The sequence below is a fragment of the Mya arenaria genome, chromosome 1, assembly GCF_026914265.1.
Source record: "Mya arenaria isolate MELC-2E11 chromosome 1, ASM2691426v1".
In the NCBI taxonomy this organism is placed as follows: domain Eukaryota; kingdom Metazoa; phylum Mollusca; class Bivalvia; order Myida; family Myidae; genus Mya; species Mya arenaria.
In genome coordinates this window covers 56,076,573-56,093,456 of record NC_069122.1, presented here as the reverse complement: position 1 = coordinate 56,093,456, position 16,884 = coordinate 56,076,573, and the positions used below count along the sequence as shown (strand labels likewise).

The 16,884-nt window shown below is 32.5% G+C and overlaps 1 protein-coding gene across 8 annotated transcripts in view; it reads right to left on the bottom strand.

Moving 5' to 3' along the window:
- Positions 1–570: 570 nt before the first annotated feature.
- Positions 571–16,884, bottom strand: part of LOC128229120 (band 4.1-like protein 5) — a 40,307-nt gene continuing 23,993 nt past the window's right edge. For 4 of the 8 annotated variants that reach the window (XM_052940811.1, XM_052940836.1, XM_052940819.1 and 1 more), the window contains 5 exons: positions 15,484–15,585; positions 14,720–14,819; positions 11,988–12,002; positions 10,599–11,516; positions 571–5,509 (listed from right to left, as the gene is read on the bottom strand). In XM_052940811.1, the coding sequence (XP_052796771.1) occupies positions 5,288–5,509; positions 10,599–11,516; positions 11,988–12,002; positions 14,720–14,819; positions 15,484–15,585 (1,357 nt within the window). In that variant the 3' untranslated portion in view covers positions 571–5,287. Of the gene's footprint in view, positions 5,510–7,650; positions 7,680–10,598; positions 11,517–11,987; positions 12,003–14,719; positions 14,820–15,483; positions 15,586–16,884 lie in introns of all 8 variants that reach the window. The other 4 variants (XM_052940852.1, XM_052940860.1, XM_052940827.1 and 1 more) reach the window with 4 other exon arrangements.

Genomic DNA, 16,884 nt, shown 5'->3' with positions numbered 1-16,884 from the left:
AGCAAACGGTGACCCTGACCTTTGATGGAACGCACCCAAAAAGCACAAGCACGCTCTGGACATGTTCTTAATATAAATCGATTTTGATGTCCATTTGATGAAAGAAACTGTAGTTATTCGCCGCAAACAAAATTTCCATATTTAATAACGGTGAGCTTAACTTTCAAGGAACGGCCCCAAATGCAGCCCCAAGCCAGCTCTTCACACTATACACCAGACTCTTGGTGTACACATGTGATGAACAAAACTCAAGATAATCACCAGAAACCAAATTTTCTATTTTTATTAACGTTGACCTTGGCCTTTGATTGAACGGACCCAAAAGCAATCCCAAGCGACCTCTCCGACTGCCAAACGACATGCACCATTTTAATAAACGGGGTTTGTTGAAAACCTGGTTAAAAACATGGACGGGCAGGCAGACTGCTGTGCAGAACTGTTGACAGTGATTACTATAGGGCTCCAGCAAATAATTTGCAGTGACATAATGATGATACACATGCTGTGCTTATACCGTTATTTTTTTCATCGAAAAACAAAACAAGCTAAAAATGGAAACAAACACTCTGAGCAGATTTTCACTTTATTGTGACTAGTTAAGTCCTCATGTACAATACAGCATAAGCGAGTACAGACAATAATATACTATTGATGTAGTAACAGTATGCTTTGATGTAGTAACAGTATGCTTGCTTATATAAACTTCTCAATATCAACAATTGCTTCAAGAGTTTAAGTAACGGAATTGTACAGTTTTAATTAAAAGGATGATTGTTTACTTCATAACAGTTTTTGTCAGGGACTGTTTTATCAGGAATCCAAAGAAATGGTCTTGCCAGTTGACCTTGATCACTACAGTTCTACTGTTGAAGGTCTCATCTAGGAATTGGACTAGTCCTGGAGTTCTTGATAAACAGCCCCAACGCTCGCATTTACATTTTATGTTGTTTATGGCAAAAATGGAATATTCAATATACACGTCAAGAGGGCTTATCAGTCTTCATATATCATATACTTCATTCAAGGACCCAGCGAAAGACAGACTTAGCTCCTATTCTTATTTGGAGTTATGCTTGTCTTTGCATGAACCTTTGAATTTTCTTTTTAAGCATTCAACAGTTGATGCACATTGAACAGTTACAAGTAAAACACTCAACAAAACACATTAGGGGTCACCCATAAAACTGTTAAAATAAAATTATCATAGAAGAACTCACTTCTGAGTCTGTTGGGAAGGTTGCTAACAGAAATATGGAGAAGAATAGGTCATTAGAGAACAAGGGCTTGCCTAGGGATATTACATATCTGCTTGTGAAATACCTTTTTGTGTGAGTGACCCTTAATGGATTTAGTTGACTGCATAGTTCTCTTAAATATTTCAATAGTGTCGCCATGCAGGACAGATTTACTACATAAGTCAGAAAAATTGTCACTAGTTTATCTTACAGAGGAGAGCTTGAATGAAAAAAAAGAAACATACATTTCAGAACTTGTGTATGCTTACAAGGAAAGATAGATATAAGTTAAGTACATGCAGGCTATTTACAGAATTTTGTACAAACATTTTGAATATTCAAAATAAAGAGGCACTTACAATACACATTAGCCGCTTTTTATGTGATATGTATAGAGTATATGTTTATCATAACACTATTACTGAGCTGTACAGTTTTAACAAGTATTCATAACCATTCCAATACAGTTCTATATACTATGTAACATACTGGCAAATGTTGTATTACCGCTTTACAACATAAAATACCAAACTCTTTGAACAAAATAAACACTAATATATTTATATGTTACAAAAGAAACAGGACATGCTTTCTTTCAGCCTATGAGTATGAGTTATTTCTTTCGGCATAAACCACCAATCAAATGCCAGTAATTATGAAACAAACATAATCAATTTGAAAAGAGAAATCATCTTGTTGTTGTTGATGAAACACATTAAAGAATGAAAATCAAGATGGTCCTTTTCTTTTCTTCGAGAGCATATTGCTATTTTACTTAAGTTTTGATTGTTCTCTTCAAGCAAAACGAAACCATGAAGAGACACAAGTTTCTATAAATTAATTAAAACCCTTGTAAGTCCACATACTACAGTACCGGGGTAGTAGTATGCTAAAAGAAGCATGGTCTACAGTTACTCTACACAAGGCCTCTTTAACTATATCACAAAGGTATTGTAACTATGATTTAACATAACTTCACTATTTCTACATTAAAATTATGACATTGCTATTGAAAATGAGTCTTGCTGAGTAAATCATGTTGTAAACTCTATTTTTGTCCAAATGCAACATGTCGTTGTTGAACACATACTGTTTGAAGTCAACAAATACCAAAATATTAATTTTCAACATTCATTTTTTACTTTCCAACACAATCAGAATCTGCAAAAAAACTAAAAAGGACATTTTATCCCTTAAAGAACTCATTTTCACTGACAGTGTCACAAATGTTGCATCTTATGTACAATTTTCTGTGGGTGGAAATATATATGTAAAATAGTATGCCCATATCTGCTGCTTTATGGCTTGATGCAATTTAAGAGGAATTTAGATACAATAACAGTCTGACCATTCATTGAAATAAAACATAAAAGTACAGCGATAATACAATAGTAAAAACCTATACTGAGTATACAGAAATACAATTAATATGTAGTCAGCAAGTAAACAGTTTAAAATATTGCATTTTCCATTTAAAAACATCAACATTTCATTATTGTCAATCGATGACATCTCTTTGAACAAATCCATTAAAACAACACTTACAATAACATACATGTATTGTATGACATAAGATTGAAACTGTAGCTTATCTTGTAGCTTAACTTTATAAAAAATACAGTTACAGTATTACATATTTGATCACTGTTTTCTTATTAAAAAAACAAACGTAAGGATTTTCATAAGTAAATACAAGATGTCTTGATTTTGGAAAAATATCATTTTTAATTGTGAAGATTTTTACAATCATTATAATCACTTATATTATTATTGAATTATTTCGTAGTTTTTAAAAACAACGCAAACCATTCCACAATTTCAAATACAGAAACAAATGCCAATACTGAATTGCAAAATCTAGAACATTAATTCAGTTACCAAAACCGATCATGTAAAGAAATCAATTGCCAAGCAAAAAAAATCAACAAAGATGGCATTGTTTTAATGCCAAACAGAATTAAAATAAGTTTATAACATAATAGTATAATATGTTCTCATCCAACATCAGATAAACATTGAACATTTGTTTCCAAGTCATACATTTTTTAAAAACTCAAAAGTCCCCAATACTTATTCATGTACATTTGTTACATTTTTGATTAAAATATGACAGAAAGATTAAAATCCAAAAATAAACATTTTTCATTCAGATATGATAGGAACATTAAAATCCAAAAATAAAACGCAAAAATAGCACAAAAGACACTTCACAATATTAAACACCAAAATTAAAAACAAAAATCTTGTATATGATATGTCACACTTCACAACCGTTATTTTCACAGGAATGTATTCGGGATGAAAATCATTAATTCTTAAAATCACTTAAATCAATTTTAACACACAATAACACTTTCCAGCAAAAAAATGCATAATTATTTCCTTTGCACAGACTCTTTTAAATATTTTTTAATGTAAATTCAAAATTGTCAACAAAAAAAGTTCTGACAAAAAAATATGTTCACTATGAATAAAACCCCAGTAATCTTTAAAGAACACAACTCTTAAATAAAATGAATACATTTTTAGTCTACGAGAATGATTTTTAAGCTTAAGATTCTTTTAGTAAGCTTTAGTCTTTACTTCCAAGCACACAATGAATTTGGGATTTCTTGATTTACTAGTGAGGCTTCAATGCTGGTACGCATACACATGCATTAGCCCATTGCTATGAGTGATTTAAATACAAATGACTGATATATATATACAAGTAAAAAACCTTGACCTACATGTGTATCATAGACCATACTTATATTTTGGCAAAATGAGAGATTTTACTGGTAAGCTTAATAAAACAAGTGCGGTGTGGAGTGATTCAAACGGAAAAAGGGACATAACTCAATAAGCATAAAAACCATAGTTGTGGGCCTTGCTGTCTGCATATTGTCTTTGGCAACATGTGTACCAAGCTTCATAATAATATCTTTTAAAGTTTGAGTTATGGGTAAGGTTAAACGTTTTTGCACACTGAGAACAACTTGGAAAAAGAGCTGAGCTAAAGGCGGGAACAGTTAATACTAACTAAGGTTATCTGACATCTAGGAACACTTAACACACATTGAGTAATTTGATTACTGAAGTATTACATATACATTGGTAGAAGAGGTGTTGATATGAGTATCAATAAAGTGCTTTAATAAAAATGTCGTAAAAGTTTGTGCAGTCTTACTTTTACAGTGAACGGTGACATTCTTCCAGAAAAAAGAATGAGAGCAATTCTAAGCTTTCTATATTCTGGCAATATTAATTTATTGCAGAAATCAGCCTAGGCAATAGTATTTAAATAAAGAACACTTTTTAACACTGGAAGCCAAATATTTCACAAAATGTTACTCACAGTAAGCAAGATTTTCTTTTACATTTAGACGTTTGTTGCAAGTCACATAATATGTGTAATGGAATGTATTAAACCTTAAGTTTTCTTAATAACTTCAGAGTTTCAAGTTTACAGATAAATAAACACTTAAAAGAAGATGATATGTATAATTCGTGTAATGTAACATTATAACAGTGTACTCAAATGTATGCTAGATACAGAATATAATGGTCTTCAATATAAAATATGTAATGCACTTTAAACATCTATACAAAATAGGTACAAAAATATTGCAATCCTGTAAAATTCCTTGCCCTCTCTAAAATTCTCATGGCAAACTATCAAACGTCTAAGCAACACAACAAAACACTAAAACATTTATATTCTATACATAACCATTTAATATCCCTTTAAGAAAGACTTAATCCCATACAACAAACAACAAGGCATATTTAAAAGCTAAATAAAATTAATATTGCTCTAAATAGTAAAAGAAAATAGTTTAAAGTTCAAAAAATTATTTCTCAACATTTCACTGTTGAAAATAATGTTAGAAAAGACATTATAAAATATTACAACAATTTCATGTTGAAAATATGTTTGTTAAGTGAAAATGAAACCATGACCTTTCAGACTGACCTCCTGTTTTACCCACAATGCTCCAATCAACTTTTGTGTTATGTTTGAAAATAAAGGTGATTTTTTTCAACCTTTTTTATGCCTGTTTTTTTGAAAATCACAATTCTGTGGTTAAGGTGACTTTTCTTTCAACTTTTTTCTCGCCTGTCTGGCTGACGTGCCAAGGTGAGAGTTTGTCTCCATTAACGATAGATTCTGAATGTGTTCGGTTAACTTTTACAGTCACACTTTTAGAAACAGGAACACTTGATGTGGAAATATTCTTTCTTGCTGCAATCGCTGGCTTAGTTGCAGTGGATGGCCCAGTAAATGACGTCTCCTGAAAGTCAAGAAATAAGAACCTTAATTTTTATAACTTAATGTAAACAATATTCATCGCATACCATGAAACATACATGAAAAACATACGCTAAACAGTTAATTTTTCATCACATGTAAATATCCATACTCACAACACTAAAACTTATGAAAACCATGCAAGGTAAAAATCAAATGTTTGACCCTATTTTTGCCCAAATCACATGCTTTAAAAGCAAAAAAAAAGCCATTACAGTTTAAACATTATATGTGCATGCTGGTGCAAAACTTTCAAGGGCAAATAGCAACAAAAGCATTCAGAATAAAGATGCAACTAAATCTACTATTTGAGTTCAAGGTGGGGATTATATACAAGATGCTGGTGAATACATTATTAAATTCAATATACCATGCTATAGTGAACAGAATGTGTGCTTATATCATAAAAATTAAATAAGATTGTTATCATTGCACAAGAATCACTATATAGAATATAGTTAAACCATTATAACAAAGTATATGTATATCATTACATATTACAATTACTAAATAAGAAAAATATAACAAATAGATTTTGGGAATTCATTTAATAAAAACATAATTGAACTGGAGAAGAAAAGTAGGTCAAGGTTTTAACAAACTATTTTACCAACCAATGAAATTCTAACAATGAATGAAACAGTGTAAATATCAACCAATCACAGCAATTCTAGAATATTTTAAAAATCAAATCAATCAATCAAAACAGTGCACAAAGGCCTACAAGATGAAGACTAAATCCTTGTGCCAGTAGGGGGATGATGTTTTTTAGTTGCTTTTAGAGGTCTGTAGCCCGGATTTCTTCGAACGAGTTTCATTCCAAACTGCTGAACATTCTGAGACATGAAAATTATGCTGTTACTTCAACACTGATAGGTTTTTTTAATGGGGGTAGGGGAGGAAGGGGAAAGGGGGGGGTTTCTAAAAGGGTTTCTGAGTGTCACGCAGTGATGTCACAAAAAAAGAACAGTTACTCTAGTGGAAAAGCATGAGATTCTAACAAATGCCTATCATTCCATTACATTTCAGATCCACAAACACTTCTTCAATTGATAGTGTTTTCAGATCAAAATTTGATACAGATTTTATACAGATGCACTTCCTGTGGAAAACCTACAGCAATAACACATAAATTTGTGTTCATTTTTTCGCAGCATTGAAATCCTGTAATATTCCTAAACAGTAATTTACATCAGGAGCACCACCGGGAGCAAATGTCAATCCTGGTCTTTTAACGTATATCAGGGGAACTGGCCATACCTTGACAATTATCATGTACAGAGTTATGGACCTTGTGTATATTGTCCCTGGTAACAGGTGTGCCAAGTTCTACATGAATATATTGAACAGTTTTTAAGAAATGGTCAAGGTTAAAGTTGACACCAACAAAAATCAGACAAGCTAAAAAGTGACCCTTATTTACCTTCCATAGTTTATAAACAATATATGAATTTACAAAATGATATAAGAAAATCTGTTTAATAGGTAGATTGATAAAGCTCTGTAGACTTACACATATCTGGGTACAGTGATGTTACACAGAAAAGCATAAAAATTAGGGGGCTTAAAAGTTAAAAATATCTTGGCTACAGGAGTACTCTGCAATACACAAGATGTAATGATTAATTCAGAATACACTAAACTTTCTGTTAAAGATAATAATTATCAAAAGTATATTTTTATTCCACCACCCCCCCCCCCCCCCCCCCCGAAATGAGAAAGAAAATAATATGTGCAAAAAACAGTTTTTATCATAATATAAGTAAATATTAACTTTTTCTGAAGATAATATAACAAACATTGTTTCTGACCCTTATCTGCAAAATGTGATTTAGAAACTGGATTTCTCATTATGAAAGAACAAAAATACAAATTGTAATCACTTTACGTATGCTCTACCTCCGGTCATGTATATTACACATAAGCAATCAGCCAGCAAATACCCTTTATTTGAAACCAACATTATATGGGGGCGCCAGGCATCAACATTTAACACAGGTTCATGGGGCTATCAGAGAACAAGCTTATTTGAGAGTCAGATTACTTAAAATACTTTAAAAAAACAACCTTTAAGTAAAAGTTGAATGTATTCTTGGTAAGCAAGGGTAAAAGTATACACCTTACTCGACATGTAAAGCTAGAATTGGTCATACCTGAAAAACAAAATTGGAAGAGTCTATGTTAATTTAAGCATTGAATCTCTCTTTTTACATAATTGAAATTTGAAATAAAACTTGTTTTGAACTTGTGAGGCTAACAAATGCCAATGTTAACATTTGGTTTCTTTGTCTTTTTCTAAAATAAAACTTGTTTTGAACTTGTGAGGCTAACAAATGCCAATGTTAACATTTGGTTTCTTCGTCTTTTTCTAAAATAATTCTTTGTCTTTTTCTAAAATAAAAGTTGTTTTTTTCTTTCAAAGAAACTGCTAAACTGCTTCGACCTCGTTTTTAGACATTGCACTATATTGTTACCAAAGTTCAAAGAATATAATGAGTCGTGATGGTGCGGTCATTGAATATAATCAAATTATTGTGACAAGTGCCGAACAATGGCGATAAACTATTATGATAATCAGAAATCAATCTTCATCGAACAATACATTTATTATTTTAATAAAAAAAAAAAACTCGTAAAATATGATTTATCCTTCCTTGAGTCATTCATCCAAAAAGTTGCTAATTTATGTTCAAAATATTAATTCAATTTAATTAATGTTCTGTTAAATATGTTGGGCTAAATTAAAAATCTATAAGTGTAAGTATAATATTGTCTGATTATTCAAAACTTATTATAGTATAAATCATTATTGTAAAATAAGTCAGATTTGTTTTTGCTCTTTTTTGGTTTATAATACAAGTATAATATTTGAAATTGTTATCATACATATTTTATTTACAGTGTTAAAAATCAGCAATAAACATATTCATACAAGAATATTGCCTGTCTGTATCCTCGCAACCATAGCAAGAACTAGAATTCTGCTGACATACGTTTTACTGACCAGAAATAAATAATGATCAACTACTGACCATGGTTAATGTAAATACCAAGTTTGAAGACTTCATAAAAAGGTATGAAAAAAAAAAAAAATGATTGGAAACAAAAGTTTGATGCCAATGACACTGCCAGACAAATTAATCTTTGTGTCTACCATGATTTGCTGGTGACACAAACACATTTTCACCTGACATATACAAACAAAGTCATTAATAGTGATTTATATGATCAGAAACAGGTTGTGTTCATATTTTTTTTAAAAGACTGAAACCATTAGTATGTGCCTACATGCAACCATAGAAAAGGGAAAAACAATATTTTTTATCATATTATAAAATATATTAAAAATAATTATCTGTGTGATAACAAATACACAACAATGTAAATCAAGAAAACATGTGGGCAACTACAATGATCTGGCACCACAGACACAGCCTACCTTCTAGCAAAATATAAAATAAAATATACAAACAAATGTATTAATACATACATGAGTGACTTTAAGAGCAAATATTGTGTTAAACGGTAAACAGACTTGACTGATACTATCTAGTAAGCTATAATAATAAGACCAAAAAAACAATAAGAGCCCTGCCGAGCAAACAAGACACTCATCTGTTGTTTTTTCCTCTCAGTCAAACAAGGCAATATCTAAACAATAGTTAAAGCTTAAGTCACAGCCTTTCAGAACATGTACGTATTGTTATCTGGAAACATGTGTATTTAAGTTTCATTTTTTATTGTTATATCTTGGGAACACTTTTTTCTTCTAACCAAGGTAAAAAAATATTGCAAAATGAAAATGACACCGAGCATATCACAAAACTTTGACTGTTATTTCTTAAAATACCCGAGCTTCAGAAGTTTATTGATCAGAAATACTCAACTTTTCTACTAAAGGTCACCATGACCTTGACCTTTGACCTATTGGCCACAAAATCAAAAAGGGTCTTCTGAATTTGACCAATGTGTACACAAAATTTGACAACTCTACACTAAGTTGTTCAAAAGTTCTTGAGCAGAAATGAAATTGTGACACTGAGAGCCAAACTGACAAAAGCTTATGTAAACCCGTATGTCAGCCATGGTTTGTAAGCTACACAGTAACAACAGACAAGCTGATCAAATCAAAATAGCATCTGATTGAAGTAATTATTTTTAATAATATTTGTACAAATAAATTTTTTACATAAAGAATAATGAGATCGATCATGATCCTACTATCTAGAAGTCAAGTCTGTCTAAATATATACTACATATGGTAACTTGAATATGGAAGGGCGTTAGCTGAGGCCAAATCGATTAGAAAGCATGAAAGTGAAATGTGCGTGATTCAGTTAGAGTGGAACAAACAAGGATGGATTTTCATTTATTAACAGCTTAATCACACAACAATTGTTAAATAGTTGTGTTTGGCCTTTCCTAACTCAAAAAAATAATATCCTCGACCAAAATGTTTTTTTAGCCTCTCCAGTTGTCATTTATCTTTGTTTCTTTCTTTTTATTTAAGGAATTAAGGAGAAAGAAAGTACCTTCCAGTTCCCATAACTTTAAATCTTGGTATGTAAACTACAAACTAACTATTTATTTACTGTGGCCTCATCTTCCAAATATTTGATTACAAGACCTGAAGGATAGACAAATACACTGCAGGCAAATACCATCGCTCATCCATTTTGTTCAGAATATCAACATGCCAAGGACCTTAACTCAAAAAATATCTTCTAGAGATATAACTTGATTCATCCAACTTGATTCGTCATTGCACATGACTATGTCATACTTAACAAAATCATGGATAAATATTCTTAACTTAAGGCCTACATAATGGTTTTTAGACCCGGACAACACTAAGGCTATGATAATAAATTACTGGTAACTTTTTTTTCTTAAAAAACAAAACCAGATAAGCTATTAACTGTTATAAACAGTGTTGCTGTTGTTTTTTTCAATTATAAATCCATTCATGTTTGTTCGACAACTAAATATATTGTATTCTTCCTCAGTACGTCAATAGAAGATGGAAAAATGAAATGATACACAGTATTTAAGTTAACAAGCACGACACTTACAATAGTTACAGGCGGGGTCACTGTGTCAGCCTGCACCTCATTGGTTGATCCAGAGGTCACACTGAGGTCACCAGAAGTTGTAGCCTCACTTTCATCAGAATTCTTCAAATTTACATATGCATTGGTATTTTTCATTGGAGCATTGCTAGAAGTGGGTGGGGGGATGGAGGCCGAAATATTTGTAGTTTTAGCTCCTTGCTTGCTTGGATTTGGGGAGGGTGGGAGGGGTGCAGCTTTTTTCTTAATTGAGGCCACGAAAAAGGGGTTCACAGAGGAGCGTTGACGGGGCTCCGGGGAAGGGGCTCTTGGTAGGGGCTTGTCTTCTTTCCGTTCAACTGTTTTTTCTATTTTTTCCACTTCCTCATTATTATCACTGAAATCTTCCCCAAATGGGTTTAAACTATCATTCTGCATATCATCATTATCAGCATCAGCATCATCTTTGTCATCTCCTTCCTCTTCTTCACCAAAAGGATTAAGATTTGGATCATAGGGAGTTGAGTTTCTATAACTATTCCTAGCTGAACCTTCCCGTGAAAATTCAGATTTTGACCTTAATTCTGGCTCAGATGGATCAAGACTCCTGCTAGAACTTGGCCTTGATCTATCTAGGCTCCCAGAATCAAAACTACCATCAATCATAATCTCTTGCTCTCTTTTGTTTTTGCTAGGGGGTGGGGGGCGAGGGGGAGCAGAGATGACCTTGATTGATGGGGGCCTTGGAGGGGGTCTTAGTGAGGGCTGAGGGCTAGGAGCTTGGGATTCCCCACTAGGTGCCCTAGGGGGCAAGGAGGGCCGGGAAGGGGGTTTTGTGGCATTATTATCATTATCCATAATTCCCTCAGTGGAGCCTCCAGATTTCCCAATAGAGGCACGTGAGGCTGGGATGGGTGAATTCCGCATTTCCACAACATTCTCCTAGATAAAAAGAGCAGGAAAAGTAACAAAGGTCAGTCTTAAATCCACACCTCATGAAAAAGCAATGACATATAAATTTTATAAAAGAACAGACAAATTATTGAATGAGTTTAATTTTTGAAGCTTCATTTGTGTGGATTCATAGAAAATTATCTTTCGTGCAAAGTTCATTATTTTGCACGATTTCATCCAGATATCTATCATGAGATAGTTAATTAAACTCAAATTACCATTCAAACTGTGATTTTAACTATAAAAAGAAGTTTTTTAAGTAGATGTACATTTTTTACATAAATGCATATACTAGACAGCATGCACTATTTATTGAGCTCTATTAATTGTTTCAGAAATCAGTTAGGTAAGAACCACTACAAGGATTTCTAAAACAATCAGAAAAGAAGAATAAAGTATTTTTCTGTTTATAGCCAATTAATGTAACAGCAACAATCTATAACTATGTTATATCCTTACCCTAAAATGAAATGCCTATAAAATTGCAAAAGGAACAAAACCTTAATAAAGGATATATCATTCAAGCCTGGCATGAGAAATGCATATGAAAGGTGCAAAAATACAACCAACTAGTTTTGCAAAGCTTTCCATTTTTTACACATCAATTTAAAACATTCTTTGGTAACATATACGAGTTTTAACATATTTAGTTTATAATATCAAAATCATATACTCAAATAGTGTGAAATAATACATGTGCACCCAACTCCAAGAATAAATTTCAAATTCTGCTTTGAAAAATGTCTTGATATTGAATAGACATTTTCAAAACAAAATTCTATAAAATATTCTTGTATGTTTCCTAAATAAAAGGCAAAGATCGCTGGTGTTACAAGCAATGAGGACAGTCCAATCACTGACTCAAATAGTGGCCCTCATAGTGAATCTATCCAGATATCTTCTTGCTAAACAATGGTCACAGCTTATTTCAGTGCCTCAAAAAATATGCCACAAATACAGTAAAACTGCGATCGCTCGAGGTCGCCGAGGACCGAGCCAAAACCTCGATGTTTCAAACGACCCGATTATCAGTTAGTTATGAAATATCTTTCAGTGTATTTAAAGTTTGAAGTCGTCAAACCGACTGTTTACTAAGACATCGATTATGTGTTGCGTTGTGGAAATCGCTAATATGTTCAAAGGCTGTCGTAAACTAAATGTATACTAAATGTAAAATGCAAAAGAAATAACACTAAATGAATAAATAGAAATGTTTATTTAACAAAAAAGCACATTTTATTTAACAAAAAAGCACATTTTCGTAACAAGCAACATTTAAATGACAGTACATATTATGGCATAAGTCAGATTTAAGTTTCGCAAAATCAAGGATTGTTGATTAGCGCATCTTGTCAGTTTTGCGAAACTGTTCAATCGTAATGTTTATTGACAGCGTACAGAGCGTCTGAAGATCACGGTCAGCATCATAATAATCATCTCAAATGCCCATATCAACTAATATCGGTCATGCGTTTACAGTGATAAACTGTTTTTCACACCATAACAAATTGCCTTTCAACTGTCATTGCAATTTTTACAACTTGCGAAAGTTTTAACACCTAGCAATTGTTTGTTTGTTTTGTAACACGCGTTCGAGAAAAATTATGAAATTATGACCTCGAGGGAGCCATTATAAGGTTTTGTGCACGATTTGTGTACTTGGGACCGAGTATATTGCTCGACTCATCGACATTATCAGGTTTCGATGCAGCGTAGGTATATTTTATATGAAAATAGAAGGAAAAAAGTTTGGGACCAAGCTCTGACCTCGAGGGAACGCCGGTTCTCGAACGACCACTTGTTCGAACGACCGCAGTTTTACTGTATGTTCATGGTACTTGTGTAACCAACAGTGAAAGCTATGTTTACCCTGGTTCATCAGATATAGAAAGAAACTGAATATCAGCGAGCTTTGCCTTTCAAGTAAGACCAATTGACATTAAACTTCCATCAATCTGAAGGCTAAGCTTCAGAACTCCGGTCTTTAGGAAGCAAATTAATCAGAATTAAACAGAATACAATTTTAGACCAATGAGTAAAAGCCATTTGGAAAGCTTTGCACAATTAATTCAAAAGGGGCTGCAATCTGGCTGCAAAAGGGTTATATAAAAGTTCTAAAATTACTCTGCGTGACCATGCAACATCTAAACGCAGTCAAACATAGGTGCTCAAACGATACTGAAACATAGGTCCCCTGCTTTATATCTAAGTTAACTGTATAAATCACAACACTTCTCGTTTCAGAACAGACAGGGGCTGCATTCAATATAGTTCCCATCCTCAGTGATTCCAATCAGCCTGTTGTCCAAGTAAATGTCCTATCAAAGCAGCCAATGTTCTACTCTTAAAGTTAAGTTAAATCTGAGGTGAGTATTGAAAACAGCACCAGGATTCTTTTGTGACTCCATTGAGGACAGTGGATAGAGTTTTTTAAGATCAGATTTCAAGTTCTTATTAATCATGCTTTGAAACTGAGATTGGTTTGTAAATTAATTTGAATTTATAATTCATCAGTAAATTTTTAATGATAACTTGTACAAAGATTGTCAGAAGTATGGCCACATTTGGTTTTCCTCATTATTATGCACAATTTGACAATATCTGAATTTGAAGTGTTGTAAAATATCTGAGTACAAAATAATTGATAAAACTTATATATCAGTTCTGATTACTTTTTCCATTTCCCTCCTTGAAAGATTCACAGAGTAGACTGACAGTTGTGAGCAGCTTTCGAATTTGTGTTCTTGAATTTGTTCATTAAAGATATTCAAAGGCATATTTATTCTATGACTATATTTAGCAGGCAAAAGAATGAGAAGGGTGGTCATAGAAATTAGACTCTTGGATGAACAAGCCTGAATTCTAACACTAGGACTAGGCATAAAAATAACAACTAGCCCTGTAATATTTAATCCAGAATTTTAGCAAGCTCTGAAAGCATTTTACAAGTGTCCGGTTTGCAGTCTGGTGCTAATTTGGACTACTAGCGGTGTTTCTAAATATCAACCAGTCAGGCATTTGATTCTTCATAAAATGATTTTTCTTAATTTTTTTTACCATAACCTAAAATGTCATTAACAATTTTCAACACCCTTTAAATATTTTCAAGGTAAAACAATTTCCCTGCCCACACCACCACAACTGTCAGTATTCCCAACTGTGTGTTATAGGCCCTGCCAATGGGTATCTACCTGTGAGATTGTTGGCTTTGAGGCCCCGGGCGAGGGGGTAAACACTTCATTAGGGCTCATTGTCGAGCTGCTTGGCTTCCTGCGCTCAATACTCGCATACCTAAAATGATATTTATTTTTAAATTCATGTTATTAATATGCATAAATAAAGATCAAGGCTCAATGCATTATGGACGAAACTCTACAAAGTTTGTCTCTGTCCTTCCCCGACAAAAAACTCAAAATTGCTTAAAGTTTCATCACTGGAAGCTTGACAAACACCATCAATCACATTCATCACTGAGATCAGATTCTGTTCATATTCTACATATAATTCTAATTCTACACAAAATATAATAAAAAAATATTAAAAATTGACAGTTAAGCATTTTTAGTGATTAACTTGACACTGATAGAACTGCTCTGTAATGAAACAAATCAGAGGGTGCTTGTCAAAGAAGTTCATTGGCTTATACATCAATATACTGTTATTCATTAACAAAATATAATCACTCTATACGTCGATTAAATGGTTAAATGACAACCATTGGCAAGTTTATTGAAATGGGTGGTTGTGTTTATGATAAAAATTTCATGAACACTGTCCTGCTTAAGAGCAAACATTTAGAACGAAAGTGTCCAACTGTAGTTTAAGGGGCCATGCTTTCAATATCACAACCAGAGCACATATAGCTATATACAGTCTGTTTCACAACTGTTAGGCCTTTACTGCATTATGTCAGGAAGAAGCTATCTGTTCATCACAAGCTTGAAATATTACTTACCCATTCTGTACACGAGCGGAGTGCGATGAGCTGTGACTGCTACTTGAGGAAGCTCGTTTATTGGTACGAACCAATGGTAACGTATCACTGTTGTGAAATACACTGAAAAACAGATGTTTGTATTGATAGATTAGCATATACACTTGGAATACATGTCGCTATTTAATCACTAGTAAATTTCATATTACCGTGGCAAGAAGACTGGTTACTTTATATCAAGTGTTGAACTGTGTTTATATCATTATAATATCACTTTTTATATAAACTTAAGTTTCTATCTTAGTTTCTATCTTTCTTTAAATTCTAATTCTAACTTTATAATTATTTCCTACAATGCAATTCACAATGCATAAGTATTTGAAAAGCAATAAGTAGCAAACTAGCGAGATAAAACTCTTGATTTGAATACATGGGAAAACCTGCATGCCACAAAATCAAACAAAAGGTTGATAAACCCGGAGTAAGCAATGCATTAAAGTCATCATTTTTATGATCAACATTGAATATATATTTTCTTGAATCTCTGATCTTTCATTTAGAGATTATTCATAGAACTTATGTGTTTAATGTTTCAGAGATGCAATTACCATGAATATATATCAGACTTTGACCGCCTTCGGTTTGCCCAAAGTAACCATGTGACCAGTAAATCTCTTCGTTGGTTTAAGAGTTACAAATACTTATATAAGGGTAAACTATGATACACAAAATCCTTCTTATTATTTTTTTATCAAAATTTAATTTTACATTCTCTCGAGACTTTGCTTAGAGTATCATTCTAAGTAGAACAAACCTGGTATTTCCTTGTTTCAGAGATGCATATTATATATTAGATTAAGAAAATCATGCCATCTGATGTAGGGTATATCTTACATAGAATAATAAAACCAAGTTTCTTGAAGACCAAACAAGCTTTATACATTATTGTTAAATAAGATCAATTGAAAATAATGTATAATAAATTTATAATTCCAAACAATTTAATTACCCTTATATATTAAAAGAAACACACACACTCAGGTATTCAATCTTCAAACATGTTAATCATATAGGTACATGTATATATCTTGTTAGGTCACACAGTTGGAATATGTTAATTCACACATTAGGGAGCAAAAACATCAATAACCTGAATGACATTTCAAACATAACATATGAATACGCATAAACATTCAGACCACCGACCAAGGCTTATTCAATGTCTCTTTTATATTTTGTAGAGCAAATCCAGTTTCAAAATTTCTTTTTAAAAGTTAAACATGGAATAACACGAAATATTCATCAAACTTTAAACAGAGACTATTAATTATAGAATTTACCTTAAAAAGCTTTGCCTTAGTAAATGTATGTTCTGGTAATGTCAATTTAATCATTCATATAATATTCATACATGTAGTTATT